This window comes from Apodemus sylvaticus, chromosome 8 (genome assembly GCF_947179515.1).
Source record: "Apodemus sylvaticus chromosome 8, mApoSyl1.1, whole genome shotgun sequence".
NCBI classification, from domain to species: domain Eukaryota; kingdom Metazoa; phylum Chordata; class Mammalia; order Rodentia; family Muridae; genus Apodemus; species Apodemus sylvaticus.
Genome location: NC_067479.1, coordinates 99,544,567 through 99,569,447, shown reverse-complemented (window position 1 = coordinate 99,569,447; position 24,881 = coordinate 99,544,567). Strand labels below are relative to the sequence as shown.

At 38.7% G+C, this 24,881-nt stretch overlaps 1 protein-coding gene across 1 annotated transcript in view; it reads right to left on the bottom strand.

Annotated features, from left to right (window-relative positions):
• Positions 1–24,881, bottom strand: part of Grid1 (glutamate ionotropic receptor delta type subunit 1) — a 749,675-nt gene that overhangs the window by 122,128 nt on the left and 602,666 nt on the right. The window contains exons 9-12 of the mRNA XM_052190670.1: positions 11,169–11,270; positions 9,466–9,663; positions 5,225–5,549; positions 4,046–4,184 (exon numbers count right to left, since the gene is read on the bottom strand). Of these exons, the coding sequence (XP_052046630.1) occupies positions 4,046–4,184; positions 5,225–5,549; positions 9,466–9,663; positions 11,169–11,270 (764 nt within the window). The remainder of the gene's footprint in view (positions 1–4,045; positions 4,185–5,224; positions 5,550–9,465; positions 9,664–11,168; positions 11,271–24,881) is intronic.

The following is a 24,881-nucleotide window of genomic DNA, read 5'->3' as shown; positions in this document are numbered from 1 at the left end:
TTACACAATGGAGTACTACTCAACTATTAAGAACAATGAATTCATGAAATTCTTAGGCAGATGGATGAACTAGAAAATATCATCCTGAGTGAGGTAACCCAATCACAAAAGAGCACACATGGTATGCCCTCACTAATAAGCAGATGCTAGCCCCAAACCTCCAAATACCCAAGATACAATTGACAGACCTCATGAACCTCAAGAAGAAGGAAGACCAAAGCGTGGGTGCTTCAGTTCTTCTGAGAAGGGGAACAAAATACTCACAGGAACAAATATGGAGATAAAGTGTAGAGCAGAGCCTGGAGGAAAGGCCATCCAGAGACTGTCCCACCTGGGGATTCATCCCATATAGGGGCACCAAATCCCAACACTATTGTGGATGCTAAGAAATGCTTGCTGAAATGCAGAGGTCGATGCTTGCAGCCAACCTTTGGACTGAGCGCAGTGTCTCCAATGGAGCAGTTAGAGAAAGGACTGAAGGAGCTGAAGGGGTTTGCAGCCTCAAAGGAAAAACAATGATATCAACCAACCAGAACCCTCCAGAGCTCCCAGGGACTCAGCTATCAACCAAGGGCTACACATGGCTCCAGCTACATATGTAGCTGAGCAGAGGATTGCCCTGTCAGGCATCAATGGGAGGAAAGGTCTTGGTCCTAGGAAGGCATCCCAGTGTAGGCGGGGAGTTTGGAGTAGGGTGGGTGGAGGAACACCCTCATAGAAGCAGGAGGCAGGAGGATGGGATATGGTGTTGATGGGAGGGGGCGAACCAGGAAAGGGGATAACATTTGAAATGTAAATAAAAAATATCCAATTAAAAAAAAGGATTGCAATACAAAGGATGTAGTGATATAATGCACATGTTACTCAGCACTTAAAATGAAGGAACCATGTCATTTATAAAAACCTAGAAGTTGTTATATTAAGTAAAACACAAACAAGCAAAAACAGGCACAGAAAGACAAATATTTCTTCTTGATCTCACTACATGCAGAGCCTTCAAATGTCTAACTTATGAAAGTAGAGCATGGAATGGTGACTGGAAGGGAGCAGGTGTAAATAGGAATAGATTTTCATTACAGTGTAATATGTTCCGGAGATCCAATGAACAAATTTTATACTTGAAACTGCTTGGATTTTAACACATGTCCACACGGTGATCATGAGAACTGACAAGAATGGATATGTTGTTTAGCTTTGTTATAGCCATAGATCTTAGGGTCAATGGGAAGAATAGCCTTTCACCTTGGAAGTACTGATAGCTTTACATTTATATAGTGTTACTGGCAGATACGGCTTGGCTGGTAACAGTTCTATGCAAAGGAGGAATCCTTTCCAAATGAATGCTAAAATTGTTTATTTCAAATTTTCTTTTCAGAAAAGGAAATACATTCATGTAGTTTGAATTTTTAAAAAAAAGGCAGTTCAACAAACACTCCCAATCTGTTGCCTAGCCACTGAGCCCATAGCTGGTAGTAGTGAGTGATTCTATTTTAAACTGTTAAGATACAAAGCCTGCAAATCTTCATCTCCAGATTTGATAGCACAGCTTCCCATGTACCTCTGGCCTTGGTGACTGGTCTCAGTCTGGACAGTCACACCACTCTCATTATATAGGTGAGAGCCTTGCTGAGAGCCTCTACCTCAACCTTCACAGTAGTCCTGTAGCATTTGGTCTCACCTCTTTCCAAAGCACTTTCGGTAAATTGTTTTTTTTAAGCTATTGTCCCCATAGAGGCAGGGGTAGGTCTCCTTCCCTGTGTTGTATCTAAGTTTCTCTCAACAGTGCAGAGTCCATACTGCTGAACAACAATACTCAGAAGAGTAAAGAAACAAAAAGCCCACTTCAACCCAAACTTCAATCCAAATACAGAATCTCATGTAAAATTGGTTATGCACCAAAAGCAGAAACATAGGACTATAAAAGTTTTAGGGAGGAGACAATCTTCAAGGCCTTAGACCAGGACAAGACTTGACATCAAAAGCATGACCAACTCAGGAAAGCACATTTTCTATATTAAACCTCATCAAAATCAACATCTTTGCTCTGCAATCCAGCTAAGAGGTTTAAAAAGCAGGCTACAGAGTGGAATAAAATGGTTGCAAATCCTATATCAGGTAAAGAAGTACATTTAATAAAGTATGTAAATAAATATATAGAGAAAGAATACCCAAGGAATCTTTAAAAGTCAATGGTAGGATTTAAGCAGTTCAACTAGAAATGGAGTAAAATATAAAAACTGATATTTTACTGACAAGAATGTATAAGGAAATATGCATATTAAAAAGTGTAATGGTTGCTCATTAGGAAAATGTAAATTTAACCCACAATGTGACATCACAATAAGACACATCAGAATGAAGAAGTACAAGGTAGTAACAACACCAAATACCAACAGAGTTTCTTATAAAACTCATCATTCAATTGCCATACAACCTGAAAATTGCACTCTTACATAACAATCACATGTAAATGAATGCTTATATTCATGTGAGAACCTACAGAATGTTCATAGCAGCATTATTCATAATTGCCGGGGACTGGAAGCAGCCCAGATGTCCTCCAACAGGTGGATTTAGTTCAGACTAAACAGACAAATTCATGGAAAGCACGCATCAGTGAGAGGCAATGAACTATGACACCAACAACCTGGAAGACTGTGAGGCCTGGGGCTGACCGAAAAAGACATAGTCAAGGTGCATCATTCTATTTGTATGGCATACTTAATGAAAAATCTAAATAAAACCAGTCAGTCATAGCAGTATCAACACCTGATCGTAATACAATATAACAGCGTTGCTCAATGTTGCACCGGGGAAAACGAGGCTGAGCCCAGGAGACCTCTTTGTACTATTTCTTCCAGCTGCATATGAATCTAAGTTATCTCGGTGAAAATAGCAATTTTATAATGATATCAGATAATATCAAATTGAATCTTGAATCCTCATCAAGGAATTTGAACTCTTAAGTAGGCAGATGGGAGCAAAAGGAATAGGTTCAAACAGACCTATTCCATAGATGCATGGATTAAAAAAACCAATATGCTGAAGAGGATATAGTGAGCTAAAACAGGAAAGCAGGCACTCCACAGTGGAGCTCAGGTGAGACGCCATGTTGGAAACACTGTGCTACCCAGCTAAGGTAGAAAAGACCCAGGTGCACCCTCCTCTGCACTGTTGGCTCCAGCTCATCTGTTTGCTTTGCACCTTTGCTCTTCTTTCACTAATTTGCACTGCATTTGAGAATCTGATCCTGATCAAGACATTTTCAAAAGTAACTCCATGACATCAAATGTACTCTTTCATCGTAAAATGTTAATATTTTTTCAAAAATGAAGAAGAAAGTCATACCTGAAATGATATTTTAATTAAATAAAAAAGAATTCATTCTTGATTAAACTGTTATAATTTTATAAATATAAGCAGAACTAAATAATTGACGTGTGTGTGTGTGTGTGTGTGTGTGTGTGTGTGTGTGTTCACATGTTTACCTTGGCATGCATGTAGAGGTCAGAAGAGAATTTGAGGGATCTGGTTGTTTCCTTCCACGTGTAAGTGCCATGGATTGAATCTAGGTCATCAGCCTTGGCATTTGCCATCTTTACCAACTGTACCATTTCCAGGGCCCAATTAACAAGTTTTTAAAAATTAATTTAAAGATTTTTGAAGATCTGAAAATATATTAGACTTGTGACCTCCATTAATTTTAAATGATTGTTGATAAAATTTTGATTAAATGAGTTTACTTTCTAGTTTAAAGTATCCTGAGGAAATCTAATTTGTTAATTTTAGTGTTTCAGTTTATTACTTTTATAATTGATACTTAAATGTTCAGACAAATATAATTTAATTTATACTTGTATGTGATTATGACTAAAATAAAACACAAGATCAGAGCCCGTCTATAAAATTTCCCCTTCATCCCCCTGCAGAGCCTAGGCCTGGGTCTGTCTCTGCCTGGCGTACACGCCATGAGGCAGCCTCAGCCAGACGACATCCTCTCTGAAGCCTTTCATAGCTGATGGAGATCAAGGAAGAACATTCTTACCTTATGGGGTTGTCCATCCTGGACACTGTGAGGAAAGCGGCAAGATTGGCTGTGTAGGAGGAACACACAATGAGCGTGAAGAGCCACCAGCTGCCCATCACGATGCGCATGGCCACAGAGTTCACCGAAGACTCACCGCCTGCAGAACGGAGAGGGATTAATCTTACCTGCCTCCCGTCTAGCAAGAGTCGGCCCTCCTTGGCCAAGGTCAAGCACGTGTTCAACAGGACATTATATTGTTAAGGAAATGTCCTTCAAACCACCAATATTGGGAAAGTCCAGAGGATAATAAAAGGCAAAAAAAAAAAAAGATTGGAATCTAATGATGAGACATTGGTCATAACACCAAGGATATATAGTCTTCAGGGCAGAAGATTCTATCTCATTGTAGCAAGAACTTCCAGGGCTGATGCCTAATATAAGATCTCTGACAATTTCAAATTCACATAGAGTGCACTTATTTTGTAAATAAAGAATTTCTTCCTACCTGGAGGCCTTCCTGCTTTCTTTTAACCCAGAGAAATAAGATTCCCTATATCACTTTTATTATAGTCAGGTCTCACTGGACGATCCCACACACAGGATCACTGAGAAGGTACTTCTTTATGACCTTTATTTCTCTTTGGACCCTTAGGGGGCAGTTGAAGAAAGTTCTTCCCTCCCTAGTCTCTTTCTATCACCTTAAAAAGCTTTTTGCCATGATGGAAACAGGGTGGAGATTCACATGAAGAAATTTGCAATTTGTGATTTCGGGTCAAAAGTGCACAATCCTGAAACTCACCACTGGATAGAAGTGCTACCAGGCCCCTGGAAGGCAGGAGACTCTATAGTTCAACAAGTGCTTACAGATGCAGCACTCACTGTGTTGATGCTTGTTCTGAGTTTCATTTGACAACCTCATGTGCATAGGAATCACTCTGCTGTGAGAGGAGAAGAAAAAGCACTGAGGTCCAAAGTTAATTTTATCTAAAATGGAGAATCAGGATTGGAAGTTGAGTTTTTGTGGCTTTATTTAATCTCTACCTGGTATTGCTTAGAAAAACAGAGTGCAGCACTGTCCTGAGATCAAATAAAATTGCACTTAAAATGACTTTTGTGGTGTGCATCTGAGAATCTTGCCAAAGAATGAGCTTTTGCTGGCCGCAGGTCTATTCAGACAACAGAAAACTGGGAATGTACCTTGCTGGACGAAGGCTCCATAGACAATCCAGATGGCACTGTGCAGGGTGGCAGAAGCTGAGGGTCGTGGCTGGGTGGCACTTTGAGACCTTACAGCCTGTATCCGATTCAACACGAATATGAGCACGCCCACCACAGGAATGGCTGCCGCAATGCAGGCCCACACCGCAAAGTCAAAGGGGGCGAAAAGGGAAAAGATGCTGATCTTCTCCTCTGGCTTCTTGATGAGGATCCCTACTGAGTAGTCCATGTAGCGCTTGCTGAAGTCCACAACGCTCTCTCTCTCTGGGGTGATGGTGATAGCTGAGATGGCCACGTCGGCTCTCTGAAAGACAAAGAAGTTCTCGTGAGAGGCGACCCTGAGCTCTCTGCTGATTTCCACCCGAGGTCAAGGTCCATCTTCTACCCATTTCAAAGATCTGCTCAGAGGTAATGGGTTTGAGAACTGACCTGTGAGAACTCAGAGAGCAAGAGAAAAACCCAACACCATGTTGTTTCCTACTTTCACTTCATATTACAGAGGTCTCTCCCTGGACCTAGAACTGACTTCTGTTCTTAACCTGTGGCTCATGACCCTTTTGAGGAGTTGAATATCTGATATCCTGCAAATCAGATATTTACATTATGATTCATAACGAGCAAAATTACAGTTATGAAGTAGCAATGAAATGGTTGAGGGTTACCATAATATGAGGAACTGTATTAAAGGGTCACAGCATTAAGAATGTCGAGAACCACTGTCCAAGACATCAAAATTCAGTGAAGTATTTTCACTTTCTATGAATTAAACTTGTTCCTTTTCTTATCAGTCTACCTGCCAAACTCTGTCTCCCATTGTTTCTGTGTTCTAGTCAAAAGTGTTACAGTACTGAAACTTGACACCAAGCAGAAGTGTAAAAGGGCATGTGACCTTCTACTTCCTACTAAGGATACCCTTTTTCCCTCGAGGTTAATCTGCATCCTCCCTGCCTGGCAAAGGCACAGATACATACTTTCTCCAGCAAGCCTCTTCAATTTTCATTACTCCAAATCAATTGGCTTTACTTCTAAACTACTTTAGAACTTAAATGACTGCAACTATTCTCAATTGCTCTACTATACTCAAAATATATTTGTCTTTGTTGATTTTTAAACAGTTTTTATTCATTATTTAGGTGTGTATGTATATCTGGAGGGAAACAGAGACAGACAAAGAAAAGAAGGAGACAGAGAAGTGTAATTGCAGGTACATGTGTGGAGGTCGTAGGACAACCGCATATATTGGTTCACTCCTTCTATCTTTATGTGGGGTCTAGAAGTTAAATATCCTAGGAATATGTCGGTGATCCTGTTGGGTTGAAGAATGTTTATTCTGTTTTCTGCAGGAAGAGCCTTTTGTGATGGTAGCTTCAATGTTGAACAGTAAGTATTCTTACTTTCTGAGCAATCTTGCTGCCTTTCCTATTTTATGTACATGCTTTAAGGCCCAAATTATGTCCTCAAAGAATAGAGGGATCACATATTACTCTTAACTCAAGACATGTGGGCTCATTCTTCCTATAGATAGGAAGACTCTCTCTGGACATGCCATATTATAACCTGAAAATCATCTTCTAAGGCTGTATTAAAATGAGCTGTTTGGTAAAGGTTAAGAGTTTCATGCTTAGATCAGTGAATGGGCAGTGCACAATGGGACCTATAATCCCTCTTTGAATAAAAAGGTGCTGAAAGGTATATTCACTATCCTGACCTTGCCTCAAGGAATCTACAGAAATAGGTATGTTTTAAAATAACCAATTAAAAGTGTATATCTTAACTATAATCTCAAATAGAGAAAATATACTTAGAAGGAATTTATAAGGTTTAACATGTGAGCTTGAAGATAGAGATATATCATGGTTATAAGTTGAATTCTAACAGCCTAAACTAACATGGGAAATTGTTGCAAGTACCTATGCCAGAGCATGTTGGCTTCTTATCTTCCTTCTCAGGAACCAAAGATCAAGAAATCTCTTTCAAGGTTGTAGGAGTTTGCACAATATTTAACATCTGAGAAATACAGCCCCTGAGAGGCTTGGCAGGTAAAGGATCCTGCTATCAAGGCTGACAACCTGAGATTGGTCCTTACAACCCATATGGTAGAAGATAGGAATTAACTCCTGCAAGTTGTCCTCTGGCCTCCATGTGAACTCAGTGGTGTATGTATAAATGCATACCATACACACACACACACACACACACACACACACACACACACACACACTAATAAAGAATAATATTCATAAAGTATTTAAAGAGCTATAAAAATTTAAATTGGAGCACGGGAGGCTAATAGCATAGGTTAGATGGGGAACTTATTTATGGAGCAGGATCCAGAGGAAGCACACTGAAATCAATTTAAAACACATTTTCAGAGGGCTTCCTGTGATTAGAAGACTAGTCCGCCATTAAAAATGGAGGGCCTATACTTACAAGTATGTGTGTTATAGGAAGTTGAATTTTTACCTAAAAGTTTCAACTTATATCCAAAATATTCCTTTGAGGAGGAACAAAAGTTATTAGGAATCTTGAGGACAACAAGAAAACATGTGAAACCTCTCTGAGGGATGTGGCCATGGCAGTTGACAAAGGAAAAATGGGGAGACAGTTGAAGACAGAAAGCATACACATCCATATATTAATCTGTACAGACCTCTAGATCTCACCTGGAAAGTTGAATGTACACATCAAGAGTAAATCGAGAATACAGGAAATCATATGGAATGAAGTACATGCGGATTTTTCTGGATGACCACAAAAGGGTCACAGGGTAGGGAAGGCTACAGTGTCAGAGGGGTGCAGAAATATACAAGAGTGAAAATCTCACATATGTATTCCAAGTGGAAAACAATACACCAGGAACCACGCATGATGTATTTCCATATATACACAATGTTCCACACTGCAGCATTATAAAGGAGTGCTACTCAATCTGTGAGTCACGACCCCACATCACATATCCTGCATATCAGATATTTACATTAGTTTTGGTAAAAGCATCAAAATAACAGTTATAAAAGAGCATCAAAGAGTTTTATGGTTGGGGTCACCACAACATGAGATACTGAATTAAAGGGTGGCAGCATTGGTAAGGTAGAGAGCCACTGCCACAGAAGAAGCAAGAAGACTACAGGACAGGACAAAATAACCGTAACTGTGTATGCATGAGCACAGTGGGAAAATGGGAAGTGCTTCGAGAATAGATGGCAGTGGTGCTTGCACCATTCCTACATATCACTGAAGCTAAGATTTAAACTGGATATTTTTATAGTATCTAAATTCTACTACAATAAAGTTTCTTTTACAATGAAAGATTAATGAAACTGGCAAAGTAATAGGCCTAGTGTCTTCCTACACACACTTAAAAGGTAAAATTCTGTTTTATGAGAAAAAGATACACACACACACACACACACACACACACCTCTAAATAAAGGCACAACAGGTTGTGGTCATGAAGCAGCAAAGAGGGTGGCCTGTAAGAAGCTAATATGATAGAGGGGAATATTTACACTAAAGGTGACTAGAGGTCAGTGTGACAAGGGACCTTGAGTCCAGGTTGTCCACAGCCATGTCAGGAATATTCAAGGTCAGTGGAAGCAGTATTATCAGAGCAGTAATAGCACCATTTTAATAGAGGCCATGAAGTAGCAGGAATAAGAGTAGGAGAGGATGAATCACCTTCATGCTGTAAGTTTCAGTGAGGAATTAGTCTGCAGATAGGAGGAAAGGTTACAATGTGAAATTATTATGTGAAAGTATGGAAATGCCACATCTCCAGCAAATTGGCCAATACATGACCATGACCACTCACATATACATACACACACACACAGACACACACACACACACACATTTGCATGAGTACATACTACACTTGTAGTCTGTGAGACATTGAACATCAAGCACTCAGTAGAACTCCTTGGGGAGGGGGATGAGTTTCTTATTTCAGGCCAAGTATAAAAGTAGTTAATGGAAGATTTAATGATAGAGAAGGTTTATTATAATGGGTAAGCTCCAATTGGATAAATAATGTACAAAATGGAAAAAGTTAAGGATGTCAGAGTATGAGAAAATAAAAGACAAGAAACAGACACAAATGGAAGAGGGAGAGGAAAAGGGATGTCTCTGTGTAGTCCCTCAAACATGTATTGAGCCAAATTCAGTATTTCTTAGAGACATATTGGAATGCCCCTCTTTGTGGCCCTGATCCCAAAACTTACCTTGCTAATGAGCTCCCCGATCATCCCATTCCAGGAGGTGTTATGGAGCTGGTGACCATACCTGCCATCGGGGGCCTGGTATATCTCATATTTGAATCCTAGGGCCTTAGCCAGTGCATCAAGCACATCAATGGAGAACCCTTTGTAACGCTTGGGCTGTCCAAGGATATTCTCAGCTACCATCACAAAAGGCTCTTCCTGCAGAAAACAGAATAAACATTCTTCAACCCAACAGGGTTCACTGACATATTCCTAGGATATTAGTACAGAGATCAATCTGATGAACAATAACATTTGAATTTTAGTATTAGGGCTGGGGGCATAGCTCAGTAGAAAAGCAAAGGTTTAGCGTATGCAAGACCCTAGGTTCCATCCCCAGCATGGGCAAAAACAATAACAACAGCAACAGCAATAGTAAATTGTTGGCATTTACCCAATTTCTACCCAAAGGCTGAACTGCTTTGCCCTTTTCTAAAACACTTAATGGACAGTCAAGGTACTGTGCACAGGACCAATGCTCCAGCCAACAGGTCAGCATGGGGCAGTGGTGATTTAATTGTCCTGCGTATATCTTCCTAGCCTCTATCCTAACCCTCAGACCCCACAATAAAATGCCGTATATTCTTTACTTCTATAGAATTTATACTGATATAGGATTCTGACCTTAGTATATGCCATTATTCTTGGGGAGCCTCAGAAGAATTATGACTTTTTTATGTAGAACAATGCATAGTCATAAAGTTATGTGGTATTAGATGAAAAACAAAGACAGCATTTCATCTATCAGGTTATACTGAATAAGGAAAGTAAGTCAAAGAATAGGAAAGGATTAAACCCCCAGATCATGAATCCAAAATCACATTGAGTTCATACCTATAGACTATATGCTATACCCTGGGAAGTAGGTGACCATCTATAAAACATTTCAGCTATCCATCCCCACCATTTCTCATATGAAACTGAACATGAAGGTGCTAAGGGCAAAGAATCACAGGGAATGCATCTAATAGTTACTTTAGTTAACAGATATAGGATGTAAGGCTCATTCATACTATATACATGGGCAATGCAGAAATGCTATAGGACTATGTTTGTGAGTTTCTTGGTGGGAAGAGTTGAGTTATGACTGTCCTACCCAAAACTGAGAAAAATTTAGGTTTCTCTAAAAGAAAAAAGTAAATTAAAAGGGAATATGAGTCTGAAAATTGTACAAGTCTATGATACTAGGAACTCTATATAGAAAAGTGTAACATTTATTCATTACAAATGTATTATCACTTTTGCCATCAGCAGTATTGGGTACTAGGAAAATGTCTTTCTCTGTGAAACTTTCTGGAGAGCCTGGATACCCACACTATTTTCCCAAGGAGAAGCAAACGGTCTTTAGTAAGATCTAGGTCATATTACTAAAAATTCTTGGGAGCCCAGCAGCAGACAACATTTGTGGCCCTTCTCCAGTATACCCTGGAAATCCCAGAAACCCTTGGGAAGTCTCTTCCATCTCACTCTCCATTAGGTTAGCCATATCATTATTTGACTAACAGGACGCCTGGGAACTAAGTGGATCCTCAACACCCCCCTCTCATCACTACATTAATCAGAAAGACTTTAATATCCCCTCCTCAAGAATGAATTAACCATAGAGTAGCTTCTGACTCAAAGACCTGGAGAACAAAGTTCCCAGGCTGTCCCCATGATCCTACCAAGACAGTCACCACTTTGAGAGTCAGTCCTTGGAGGCGGCTGCCCATGGGCCTCTCCTGAAGACTGCCATTCAAGCCCTTCTCCGAGTCCCAGGTCGCCAGCTGTGGAGGGAAAAAAAAAGGGAAGAGTAAGGAATGGAAGACTTGTAAATACCTTAGGGGCTCTTCTGAAACTGGAATCTTAAATCAGAGAGGTAGACAGCAACAGCTGGACTTTTTAGAGACTCAGAAGCATCTTAAAACCATAAAGAGGAAAGAGATACATCAAACAGAGTTTCCCTTCTCCTGTCATCTCATCTGGAACTCTAGAGTTCCAAAATCCCTAAAATAAAGTCAATTGGTGAGATTTGGCCTCTGAAATTAATGTTTATATCTAATTTTATTCTGTCCTCCATGAAAACAATAACAGTTTTTCCCAAAAATGTGTCTTCTTCCCTAACTGTGCCTTTAACTTTCCATCTAATAGTACCACTATGAGTTAAATTGAGAATAATAATTCATTTAACAATGCCATAAGCATATAGTTTGCCAAGCTTTCTGGGGCCCATGATACCAGGGCTAAATTCATTCTGCCTCTTTTTACAGTATTATAAGCTCTATAACTTTTAGTGATATGTAGGTAGAAGCTAGTAGCCAAGTACATGTACTTGGTATATGCCAATAACATTATGAGGCCTTAGGCTATATCTAATTGTTGTATCACTGATGCATATTCTAAGAATATGAAAAGGACTCTGGCTTTGGAACAATAGAGATGACAAAGGTGTTCAAGAGCCACTATTATATGTATGTATGTATATATATATATATATATATATATATATATATATATATATACCATGTTGTGTGTGTGTGTATATATATACACACACAATAGACCCTTCTTGAGACAACAAAATAAAACTCTTGAGGTCTGATTATGGGGAATATTAATACACCTTGACCTACTAATATAACTACATATTGGGCTCTTTTGAGAGAGTGTTTTCAACACATGCTGCTCCATTTATGGAGATTCTGATTTAATTGGCTGGTAGTGGACAATACACGGATATGTTAGTTCTCCTGGTGATTCTAACATTCAGCCAGGATTGTGAACCACTGCTATTAATTAAAGTGGTAGTTCTCAAACTACAGATATGTGCAAGTCACATGGCTTTTCTATACACTTTCTGATGAGATTGTTTATGTCTAACAAGCTCCCAGGTGCTGGTGCTGCTGTTGTTCCATTGATCACCATTTATATAGCAAGGGGTTAATGGAGAAAACATCTCTATGCAGTGCATACTCTTCATTAGGGAAGAAACACAAGATACTGATTTAACTCCAAATTTATTCCTCTAGACACGTACCATGGGGCCCTTAAAGAGTTGCCAAACTGCACTTAGGATACATCTACTTGCCTAGCACACCCTGGATTTCTGACACTCAACCCAAAGAAGCCACCGTACTAAAAGTTGAGAAAATATTCCACATGAGACATATTATAACTCTGAGACCTCAAACAAAACCATCAGAATGAGATTATAGAATCCCATATCCAGCCTAAAAGAAGCCTGGAATTTCTTATTGTCACTTTGAACCCAACATCTACTCATATACACTCCATCATAAATAACAGGATGTTTTCTAGTATATACTAAATAATTTAATTTAAAGCAGGGTCACATTGTCTAAAGAGCCCACATCACTGCTAACTAATTTGTAGCACAGTAGAATGAAGAGTAAATTGAGATTCTCCAGAATTCTAATCAAAGATATCAAGGATGTTAATGGTACCATTCTCTGAGAACTGAAACAAGAGAAAACAATGTGGCTATTCCCCACTGTGGTTCCAAGAAATAGCACCCAGACTCTGGATTTATGAACCTGATTAAAAATTAAGGCCAGAGCTGAAGACATGGCTCAGCAGTTAAGAGCACTTAGTGTTCTTGCAAAGAACCCAGGTTCAGTTCCCAGAACCCTCAAGACTGCTTATAACTGTCTATAAATCCAGTTCCAGGAGACCCAGTATGCTCACCAGGACTCACAGTTATTGAATGTATGCAGTACATTTATACACATGTAGACAAAACACTTCTATACATCAAATAAAAGTAAATACAATCTTTAAAATAAAATAGAATGCTTATCAGAGATGAAAGGAAACACTCAGTCAAGGATTTAGTTCCCTGTTCCCTTTGTAGGATACAGAATGGATCTAAGGGCCAGGAAAAGGTTGAATTTTGGCCACTGCATCTGTACCCTGTAACCATTTAGCTGACACTGGAGCTACTGATTCCTGATTTGTGGGCTGTCCTTCTGGGCGTGGGTAGTGTTTGGAGGTGTCCTTTACCATCAGGACGGTAAAGGCATTCATCATTATGATGAAGGCAATCCTGACATAACAATGTGTCAAGTAGATATTCTATCCTATGTTATGATTGGATTTTTACAGCGGCTGCCAAGCATCCTTGGCATAGGGAAAGGGAATCTTAACACTTAAACAGTGCATAGACATACATAGATGCAAAATCCTTAAATGCATAAAAATACATCTTTAAAAATTTCAAAACAAATAAGTCCAAACACAAAGTATGCAAATTATCATTTTCTAATAAATCCCCATTTCCTACAGGGTAGTTCCAAATATTCCTAAGTCTGACACAAAAGAACAGCTTTTTCCAACCACAAGTCCACTCTGACTTCCAGGCCAGTCAATTTAGAGAGCCATGTATATCCCAACCCCAGGAATTCTACTTCTCCCATGCCTCCTAAACCGTATACTCAATTTCCTCTGCTTAGAATGCCATTCCTTTTCTTCTGGGTCTGATAAACTATATCTCATTTTTTTAAAAACAGCTTTTGCTTTAGAATAGTTTTAGAATAACAAAAAAGTGGTAGAGGTCTCACTGATCATTCTCAGCTCCCATCTTCCCCAGATGTTAAGACATAAGCATATCTTGCATTATTATTATACATTGGTATGTTATATTCATCACAGCTAATTAATGTTTCTCAGGGCCTCCAGGATTTATGCAAAGTTGCACTGGACTTGGTCTCCAGAGCTTTACACTCAGGTCCTGACTTCCTGCTCTATTCTCTGGGACCCTACACTGGTGGTGGCCTTGCTCCTCCCCATCATTTGGTCCAACCTTGACTCTGACAGTACTATGGTCTCCCCTCCATAATAGGCTGCTGTAACTGGCAAAGATTTGGGGAAGATGGGAGCGTGAAGACGTGAGTAACAGATTTTATGAACGAGCCACCTATTATAGCTGGTCTTACAATTTATGTGGATGATCTCAGAACATTTGAGAGACAAAAGGTTGCCAATAAATATTTGTTGAATATATTCACTCAGATTCCATTTTATTTGTAAAATAGAATGTATCTATCTGTATTTCCTGCCTGCCAAGTTGAGAGTCTGGTAAAGGAATAAAATAATTTTGAAATAACCTATCATAAAAACAGCTTAATTAACAATCACAAAAAGGCTACAAACTATATAATGTGAATTATATGTAAAGAAAAAGTGTTGGTAAAAATAAAACAAAGTATGTAAAAACGCGTATATGCATTGCATATAGGCAGAGTAATAACAAACAGTCATTATTACCTGCTTAGTGCTCATCTTCTTTAATAGGATTTTCACTGCTTTAACAGGAAGGAAATGGAGTTTTACATAAACAATAACTACTATAATGATTACACAAATTTCTATCAATGCTTTTTATAACTGAAAAATGAAAGCCAGACTGTATCTAGAGTCTTGTCTGTCATTAAGGCTCTTCTAAAACAAATAAGCAAATAAGTCCATATTCTGTCTGTAAAAAAAAAAAAAAAAACAAAACTATGGGGCAGGGTCCCTCGTCTCCAAAAGGAAGCATACCTGACCACTGTTTTATGCTCTAAGGCTCCAAGCAAGAGAGGATCTGATGGGTCTTGTGGGTCTGAAGACAGAGAAATGCCTACAGGGGAAGCCCAGCTTCAGGAAAACAGTACATCTTTCTTCATTAAGAAAGCAGGATGACATCAAACATTGTTGCTAATATTCAGTCAAATCTAATGGAAGAACATTTAAATCGATATGGATATCATTAAAAAAAGGAAAATATAAAGCCTTCTAAGCCTGTTATCATCCTTATCTTTGGTTCTGAAGTGCTTGGGACTTAAAGGGTTTTGTTTTGTTTTGTTTCCTTTTCTTTCAATATCAACTTTCTCTCTTTGGCCTTTAGGCATCCTATAGCCTGCAAAGAAAGTACTTCAAAGTGAAGCACAAATTCTGTCTTTTCGAACACATCAAAGTACAACCATGTTCCAGGATTCAGGATCCTCTGTGTTGGGCAAGAAAGCTTATCTTTCTCCCAGATGAGGCCAGAGCCCAGTGCCTGTGGCTGAGACAATTTCACAAAGCTTTGTGTTCTTGCCCAAATCTTAAGACCAGAGTTGGAGCTTTCTGAGAGAGGCAATGCCTCAGAACACCCTATCTACAAGACCAGATCAAGATAGTTCCAATGAGAGAATCCAATGGAGTTTAAAATAATTCCCAAGCTTGTGGCCCGTCAGCACAGGAGGGAAGTACGCCCACATCCACCCTAAGGTTATATATGCTGCCTCCTGATCAGAATGCAAGGAGATTGTCTCAGTCAGTATGAGCCAAATGAGGCTGATAGACTTGATAAATGGAAAGTCAGAAAAGCCTTTTACTTGAAGAAGTCCTGACACTTAGTCACATAGCTCCAGACCATTTCATTTGTGCAGAAGTACATCGACGGTATTTTGTAGACAGGATTTTGTTCATGGGATCAGTGGATTAATGGCCATAGATACCCACTTTTGACAGCTGACCTGTCACGATCAGTGCCCCAAAAAAACTAATTTCTAGCACTGTTAAACAAAACAAGTACTGCTGCTAGCTGATAAGAGCCGTGTTTTCATTCACTGCGGAGATCTGCACTACCCAGACCAGAAACAGGGATGGAGCAAGGGGTTATGGCCATCATTGCTTGGAGAGAGAAATATGGGCTCAAAATCTGATTATGACAAACAACTGTTCCAGAGATCAGCCAATTGGAGTATAAATTTCCCAAGCCACTGCTCTCAGAAAAATGCATTTCTTGAGTCAACTGGGGCTGCTCCTCATGCTGGAGCGCCAGCATGAACTTAGAAACACTAAGTTGTTAGAAGTGAGGATTTAGAACTTGGTGGCCCCACTCTTAGTAAAGGCAGGGCTATTAACCCTAAACTGAACAAGATTCTTTCGGAAGATTGGATTTCGTGATCTATCACTTCATCGCAGAGGTATTTTAAAGCGTTGTTCTCTGTGCCTAGGGAGGGAGGATGAACAAGGAAGCTATCTGACTACTTTATAGCTCAGGGACCAGTTTCCAAGTCTTGCTTATTCCAGGGACTGAGCAAAAAAGTAGTAAGGAAGGGAGAAAGAAAAGAAATGGGTGGAAGACCAGGGAAGGCAAGGAGAAAGGGACGAAAAGGAAGAAGGAAAGTTTATTCACTTAATCCCAAATCCCGTATTTCAGAAAAACCAACACCATAATAGATCAGAGACGTGTCAGTTGCTACCACTGCACTTGATAGGAAGGTCTCGAGAGAAAACTAGAATTATGGATTTATTTTCTAACCATGGTACTACCAGAGCTAGAGTCCCAAGTGAACTCTATCCTTACCAACCTATGACTGGCATCAGCAGAGTACAGATGGCATCATGGAGAAACAGGTTTCAGTGATGATGGCAACAGTGTGTTGGTTTATCATGACACTGGAAGGGTTTTCCTGAAATAATATGCCCTCTGGGCTTTTATTATTTCCACTATTATTGGAAAACAAATGGGCTCAGTGTGTGCTTCAAAGCATCATAGGCTTGGATGGAGAACAAGGTGAAGAAGAACTGATTATCTTGAGTGAACTTGAATTGGACATTTAGCCAGGAATGATTTCAGAAAATTGATTACAAGTCCTTTATTTTTAGGAAAGGGGTTCAGGAGATTGAATCAAAGGCCTCACACATGCTAAACAGCCACTTTACCAGTGAGCTAGTCTCTCAGCCAATTGCCAATTACAACTCATAAGCAAAGCCAAATGCTGGGAAGACGTGCTTAGAAACAGGACAACATCTGAGAAGCAGAGTGTTAGCATCTGAGAGCAGAATATTAATGTCTTTGGCCAAGATTCCTAAAGTAATGTCTAATTGGTGGATTCATATGGGGGATTCTAGCCTGTGAGAGCCACTATGACTAGGTATGGAGGATTTAACTTGTAGAAGCTGTCAGTCAGCACCATGTTAATAAACTACTACTGAGAAAGGGACAGGTAAACTCATTAAGTTCCCAGACATACTATAGGACAGTGACTCACTCTAGCAGGGGAGAAATGAAAACTCCATCTCAACCAAGGCAATTTGCACAAGGAACTGTGCACTGGATGAAAGTTATACTGTCTTAAAGCCAGCCCCAGCATAACTTGGCTTCTGTTCAGAGGGCAAAATTGTCAGACTCAGAAACAAGAGTGAAGTAAGAGGACTGTGACATATAGAAGCTACATGACAAGCCTATGACAAAAAAGGAATAAAAAGTTGCCCAGTGATGCTGAAGAGGAAGATGAAAAATCCGGGAAACACCACTATTGCCAGGACAACAGGCTCATGATGACAGCAATGGGCGTACCAGAGCCTTAGTCTCTGCTACTCCAAAGCCCAAGAAGCCAAGAGCTCACTGGGATGAACTGAACAGACTGGCCCTAGAAAAGGTGCCGTCATTAAAGTCTGTAAAATTTCTCCCTCTCCTAGGACTCTCTGTTTTCCTCCCTTCTTACCTCCAATGCTTATACCCACCTGTGAATACAGTGCATGTATATTATTGTCCACATAAATTATATATATATATATACATATATGCATATGTAAATATATATATTATATATTATATTATGTATATTATATTATATATGATCTTGTATGGGAGAAATACGCTAGTTCTTTCTGAATTTAAGTCATTTCATTTAATATGAATTTTCGAGCTCCATTTATTTTCTTAAAATTATTATGATTTCATTTTTCCTTTATGGCTAAATACAATTCTATATTTACTACATGTTCTTTTAGTCATTTATTCATTTATTTATTCATGTCTACTACATGTTGTTTTATTCATTTATTTATAAATGTCTGTGCACACACACACATGTATGCATGTGGATGCCAGATGTCAACACTGGATGAGATGTCTTCCTTAGTCATTTTCTGACTTATTTTTGAAGCCAACATCTCTGTCTAAACATATAACTAGCCAGTAAGTATCCTCCTGCCTCTACCTCCCTAGTCCTGTGAAAAATGTGTACTCCCACACATGACTTTTTACATGAGTCTGGGGATCTATACTCAGGTCTCCATGTTTGTGCGGCAAACACATTACTGACTGAGATGTCTCCTTCAGAGTTCCCTGAATTTTGTTGACTCATCTACTGATTGATGTCTAGAGAATTGTCTAGCTATTTTGAACAACTATCTAACAGTATTATATCCAACTATCTCTATGATAGGACTTAGGGTCATTGAGTACATATCTAGAAGTGGCATCCCTTGTTCATGTGGTTGATCAGTCAGTCTAATCTATGTATTCATCCATCCATCCATCCATCCATCCATGTATGTATGTATGTATGTATGTATGTATGTATGTATGTGTCTATCTATCTATCTATCTATCTATCTATCTATCTATCTATCTATCTATCTATCTATCTGTCTGTCTCTCTTAGAATCTCCCATACTGGTTTCCACGGTAGCTGCATTCATTCACATTCCTACCAGTGAAGAGGCAGGGTCCTCTTTCCCTGCCTTCTTGCCTTGTCATGTGTTGTCATCTATTTTCTTGATGTTCTTACTGAGGTGAAACAGAATTTCAGAGCACTTTTAATCTGCATTTCCCTGATGGTCAAGGGTACTGAAAATTTTTAAAATGTTTAGTTCATCAGTCTACTTACTGACGAGAAGATTCAGACTTGTAGTTCTTTACATATTGTAGCTACTACCCCTCTCTATAAAAGGCAGCTGGCAAGAACTTCTACCAGTCTATAGTTCATCCTCTCATGATGGAAGATGATCCTCCTCTTTCCTTTGCTGTACAGGATTTTATATTTCACACAATTCCAGTTGCCAATTCTTAGGGTCAGTTCCAGTGCTCCTGAAGTCCTTGTACAGAAAGTTTTGGCCTATGCCTATACTGTGAAGTATTCATTCTTTGTTTTCCTCTAGCAATTCCAGAAAAAAGTAAATACTTCAAGATACATGCAAGGAAGGCCACACACTACCAAGTTCCCACTATGTAAAAAAAAAAATATGACTTAGCACCGAAGAGTTATGAGACAGTAATAAGTTTGCAGATAGTCTATAAAAGATTCACAGTGGCTATGTCTGAAGAAAGCGTATACTTAATTTTCAAAGATAAAGAACTTATCTTTACAAAGAACATACTTAAAAGCTGGATATATACAAGAAATGTGTATTCTTTTTTTGAAACATGAACAAATGCAAAAACTCACTAAAATATCCCAAATCCAAGATGGATATTACCAAGTTTTATTAAAGATATGGAATGTAAAATATACAGCCACCCTAAAACGTAGTATGGTACTTTTTTACAAAATAAATATACACTTACCATACCACCAAATCCACCTCTAAACATTCTATAAGGAAAATGTAAAATATTCTCATAAAAATATCTGTATGAAAATTTTCATAGAAGCTTTATTCATAATAGCAAAATAAGAGAGAAGCTAGAAATTGGTCAGCCGACGAATAGATAAATTATGGTATACTTATGCAATCAAATCCTATCTCAGAACTAAAAGGCAACAAGATACAGGTACATGCATCAATACACATGATGCTCCAAAGCACTACAGTGTGTGAATGGGGCCAGACACAAAATACTCCATACTTCATGGTTCTATTTATATGACAGTCTCAGCAAGGCTATATTACAGGTAATGAAAATAGGTCTGTGGTTGCCTGAGGCTGGGAATAGAATGAAAGTATTTCTATTCATGAACTGAAAGAGGATAATACCAGTAGTCTATATTTTGAGTGTTCTGATAGTAATTATACACTAACATACACTTACCTGTATTTATAAAATGGGTACAGATAAATCTGCATCTAAATGCCTTGCATGCTCTTATAAACATTTTGAAAATGGTAAAGCTATGTGTTAGAAAATGGGACCAACTGACATAACTATGACCATTTGGCAAGGATGATTGGAGGAAGGATTCCCAAGATCACAGCATGACCCACGGCAGGACACTTGGGTGATGGAGTTTAACTATTTGGAGCTACATGGCATCAAGTGGATAGAAATTACTTGTAATTGTTGACCATAACTTTGACAGGATCTAGAAACAGCCTAGGAGAGAGGAGCATGTGGACAATTCTGTAAGGGGTTATCTGCATTTAGGTTGGCCTCTGATGTCCACGAGGGATTATCCAGATCAGGTTAATTAAAGTGGTAAGAGATACTTTAACCAGGGCCAGCACCACTCCATGGGCTTGGGTCCTGAACTGAATAAAAAGAAGAAATTGAGTTGAGTAGAGGCTTTCGTCTCTCTGCCTTCTTGGTGTGGATGTAATGTGAGCATCTGTCCCAAAGTTTCCTACCAAGATGAGCTCTCAACCTTGAATAGTGAGACTAAATCAACTGTATCTCCATTAAGTTGCTTTTGTCAGACTATTGTCACAGCAAAAAGAAAAATGAATAACACGCCTGTAAGTCTAGAAAAAAATGAGTGAACCTGCTTAAATGTTCAAGAATAACATAAAGCCATGTATGGTGACATACACTTTTAATTCTAGCACATGGAAGGCTGAGGCAGGAAGAGTGTCATCTGTTTAAGGCTATCCTGGGTTGCATAAAAAGACTGTCTCAAAAACAAGCACACAAAAGGGTAAGTGAAGTTTTACCTGCAAATGATTCCCTGAGGGTGGTAATTATATAATATTAAACATAGCATGTTTCAACTTATTCTAATGCTCACTTCAGTTTGTGAGATGATACACACATTTGCCTAAGCAGGAAGACTGATATAAGTGGCTGTTTCAGCTTCGTTGGAGCAATGAGATTTCAGGGAACATTCTCTCCGGCACAATACAGTTCTGTAATATGTGAATTGTTGTACAGAGAGGAAGCATTGCTTTTATAATCATAAGAAAAACAATAAAGCGATTTTCATTTTGAAACTACACAGTGATCTAGCTTATGGCTGTAAGGTTGGCTTTGTATCTCTCCTTAATTGTCTTAGGTGTATTGGTTTTGTCTCTTCAAATAAACCAAAATGTTCTAGTAATGGTGCAGTAGAACAAGCCAGGCTAGAATCCCATTTCTTCCACTTGTGAGTAGGATCTTTGGCAAGTTACTTTGCTGGTTATATCCTTTCCTTGGGTTCAAATACCCTTATCTATAGCTCTCATTAGAGTCTGCTTCTTTCTCCCATGTCTATGCTATTCTCAAACCCATACCAGTAGCTTTCTAAGTTCCATTACTTTGTATTGACTAGAATTGACTGTACTGTACACATTAGTCACAATTCAGAATTCAGAAAAGTTACATTATCCAAGCCTGTTCTGTGACTCTATATATTTAAAAAAGAGGTGGTGTCTCCTGCCATACGTTCCCTAAACTCTGGGGCATCTACTCACCCTGGTCACTTTCATTTCTCTCCTTCTTTAATTCCTATTTGTGGTTTAAACACACTCTTATGTTCCTCTCTCACATCTTCAGGAGTAAGCATCTCCCTTTGTCAAGCCTATAATGTTCTGACATAGAGCTATGGTAATGCTCTGCACAACGTATTAAAATTTCATGTCTATCTATTCAGAAATAGATAATCTCTCTTTTAAGACAGAAACTATTGCTTCTTCATTTTGATTCACTTAATAAAATGTTATTATGAAATTAATGTTTTTCATCACCCCCTGGGCACTTCCTCATTATTGCCTGTGATATCATGTTTCCTGAAAATCCTAGCTTTTAACAAACCCATGTTATGCCCCATAACAGAAGCTCTTCAAAAAACTGGCTCCTTCAGTACTGACTCATTTACAATGGTTCAAAGTCTCTGAGCTAGGTTTTCTCTTTGAAATGATTTTGTGTTGAAAACTAATTTGAATGGTAGAAAAGCTTTGGTAAAGCAAATTAAATAAATGACATCTAAGGCAGGAGATGTAACTCTGTAGAGGAGCACAGACCTGATATTCACAAGGTGCTGGGTTCGATCCTTAGCACAACTAGTTTTTAATGAATAAATCCATCAACAAAACAGATCATTAAAAAGGCACTTTGTCATTACTCTAGACCTTGGTCAGTGTATATATTCTGGGAACTGGCAGAATCTCCCCTTGAGTCTATCCCACGTTAACTGACCAGGTCATACACAGGCACAGTAGAGCTTGAAGAGCACACCAGTTGGTTAATAGCACCATCACATCTTGTCCAGAACTTTGACCTACCAGTACTCTTATCTATTAATCCCCATCAAGTTCTAGAGTTTTTTCTTTTACTTTGTAAGATGGAAATTATTTTATTGTTATCACCTTAAAATTCACATCTCTTGTGAAATATGTGCAATCCTTTTCAAGGACTCCAAGCCTCGTTAAGTCCAGGTCTATTCTTCAAATTCAACCAACACTACACTTACCATTTGTCCCTCGAACACCCACCTCAGCCAGTATCATTGGCTGCCTGTCATGTTCTCTCTCAAGCCAAGGTCATTTTTATTAAAGAACTCTGGGTACAGCCTTTCTTTTCTTTCCTGATAAAGCTTATCTCACTGATTCACATCCCATGCTTGGCTCTCTCTCATCTGGCTGGTTCTACCTGATGAGTTACACTTTGAATAAAACCTTTCGAGGTCATTTATTCTAAGTGTTTGTAATATTTTCAAGTACAGTGTCTATTTCCTTCACACTCTGAAACACTGTATTGTGGGGAAAAAACAACTTTCAGACTACATAGGATATATTTTGTTGTCATTTTTTTTGTTTTTTTCACTCTTACAAACTAAATATCTGACATAATTTCTGACTTACATCATATGCTTTAAAATAACAATTTACAAATAAACTGAAGATTTTCTTGGACCACCAAGCTTTTTCACAGATGACCAGAAAATAAATTTTCAAGGGTTCTATAGTCAGATTATCTTCATGGTAAAATATTCAGTGTGTTTAGGTGGTTCTGACAAACTTTACTCATAAAATTGTAGGTTGAACTAAGGAAAGTGGACATTACTTACTAGTTCTTGACTATCGGTGCATTTGCTTCTATTGTTTCCTTTGTCCTTTGTCTGAACTGTATTTCCAGAGAACTATCTTTCTTGGAAGGTTTAGTTTGTTGATTCTTTTTTTTTTTTAATGTATTTATTTAGGTATATGAGTACACCACCATTGCTCTCTTCAGACACACCAGAAGAGGGCGTCAGATCTCATTACAGATGGTTGTGAGCCACCATGTGGTTGCTGGGAGTTGAACTCAGGACTTCTAGAAGAGCATTGACTGCTCTTAACCACTGAGCCATCTCTCTAACCCTAGTTTGTTGATTCTTATATTGTTTTCCCTGTTTGAGAAAACCTTATTCCCTCACTCCCTGAGCAAATGTGGCTCATCTTCCTGCATCTAAGGCATTGTGATTAGCCCTAGTTCCTGGCATCTCTTAATTTAGATTTCCACATCAGTACCTATTGCAGATTGTATCTCTTAAAGTTTATTCTGCTACCTGTCACTCCACATACTTTTCTGTCATATTACTACTATGTCACTGGAACCCTCCACATGATCTTCTATAAAGTAACTTCTCTATCCTATCAAAAAGAGAATTTAGCAGGTGGTCTCTCTCTATAGAGTACATATACATACACATACACATACACATACACATACACATACACTTACACTTACACATACACATACACATACACATACACATACACATACATACTAGTACATATAGCAAGTTTCAAAAGAGCCAGGGCTATATGGTGAGACACTATCTCAAAGACAAAACAAACAAAAAACAAGGACAAAATATTCAAATTCTTCTCCTTTTTGATATAGTCTGATTCTTACACTTCATGTCTTTGAAGTGGCTAGAAAATGTCAGGCACCCTCTGCCTTGTTCTTTTGAGATACTCAGACTACAATGATATTCACCCTTGACATCATTGGTATTTCAGGCTAGACAATTCTTTGCCTTTTTTTATGGAGGACTTATTATTCAGTGGCTTATAAAATGTTTTGCAGCATCTTTAACCTTTATCAACTAGATGCCAATAGCATCCCACAGGGTGACAATAAAAATATCTCAGACATTATCAAAACTCTCTGGGATGACAGAATTAGCTTTATTAATGGCCAACTGAGAACCACTTAGATACCCCATATTCAATATAAGTGGTGCAACACTGAGACCACCATGCTGGAGTAGAACAAAGGGTATTCCACTTATCAAATTAGATCATCCTTCCACCTACCTCTGCCACAGAACTCTGACATGTAGTACAATCATCTTGAATCCTTAAGACCAGCTCATCAGCCAGAAGAGTACCACCAAATGGACCTCAATTGACACCAGAAGATTTGCAAAGCTGAGTCTCAAACAAACCTCTGACATAACAGAATCCACAATCTCTAACAGAAATTTTACTTATAATACTCAATCAAT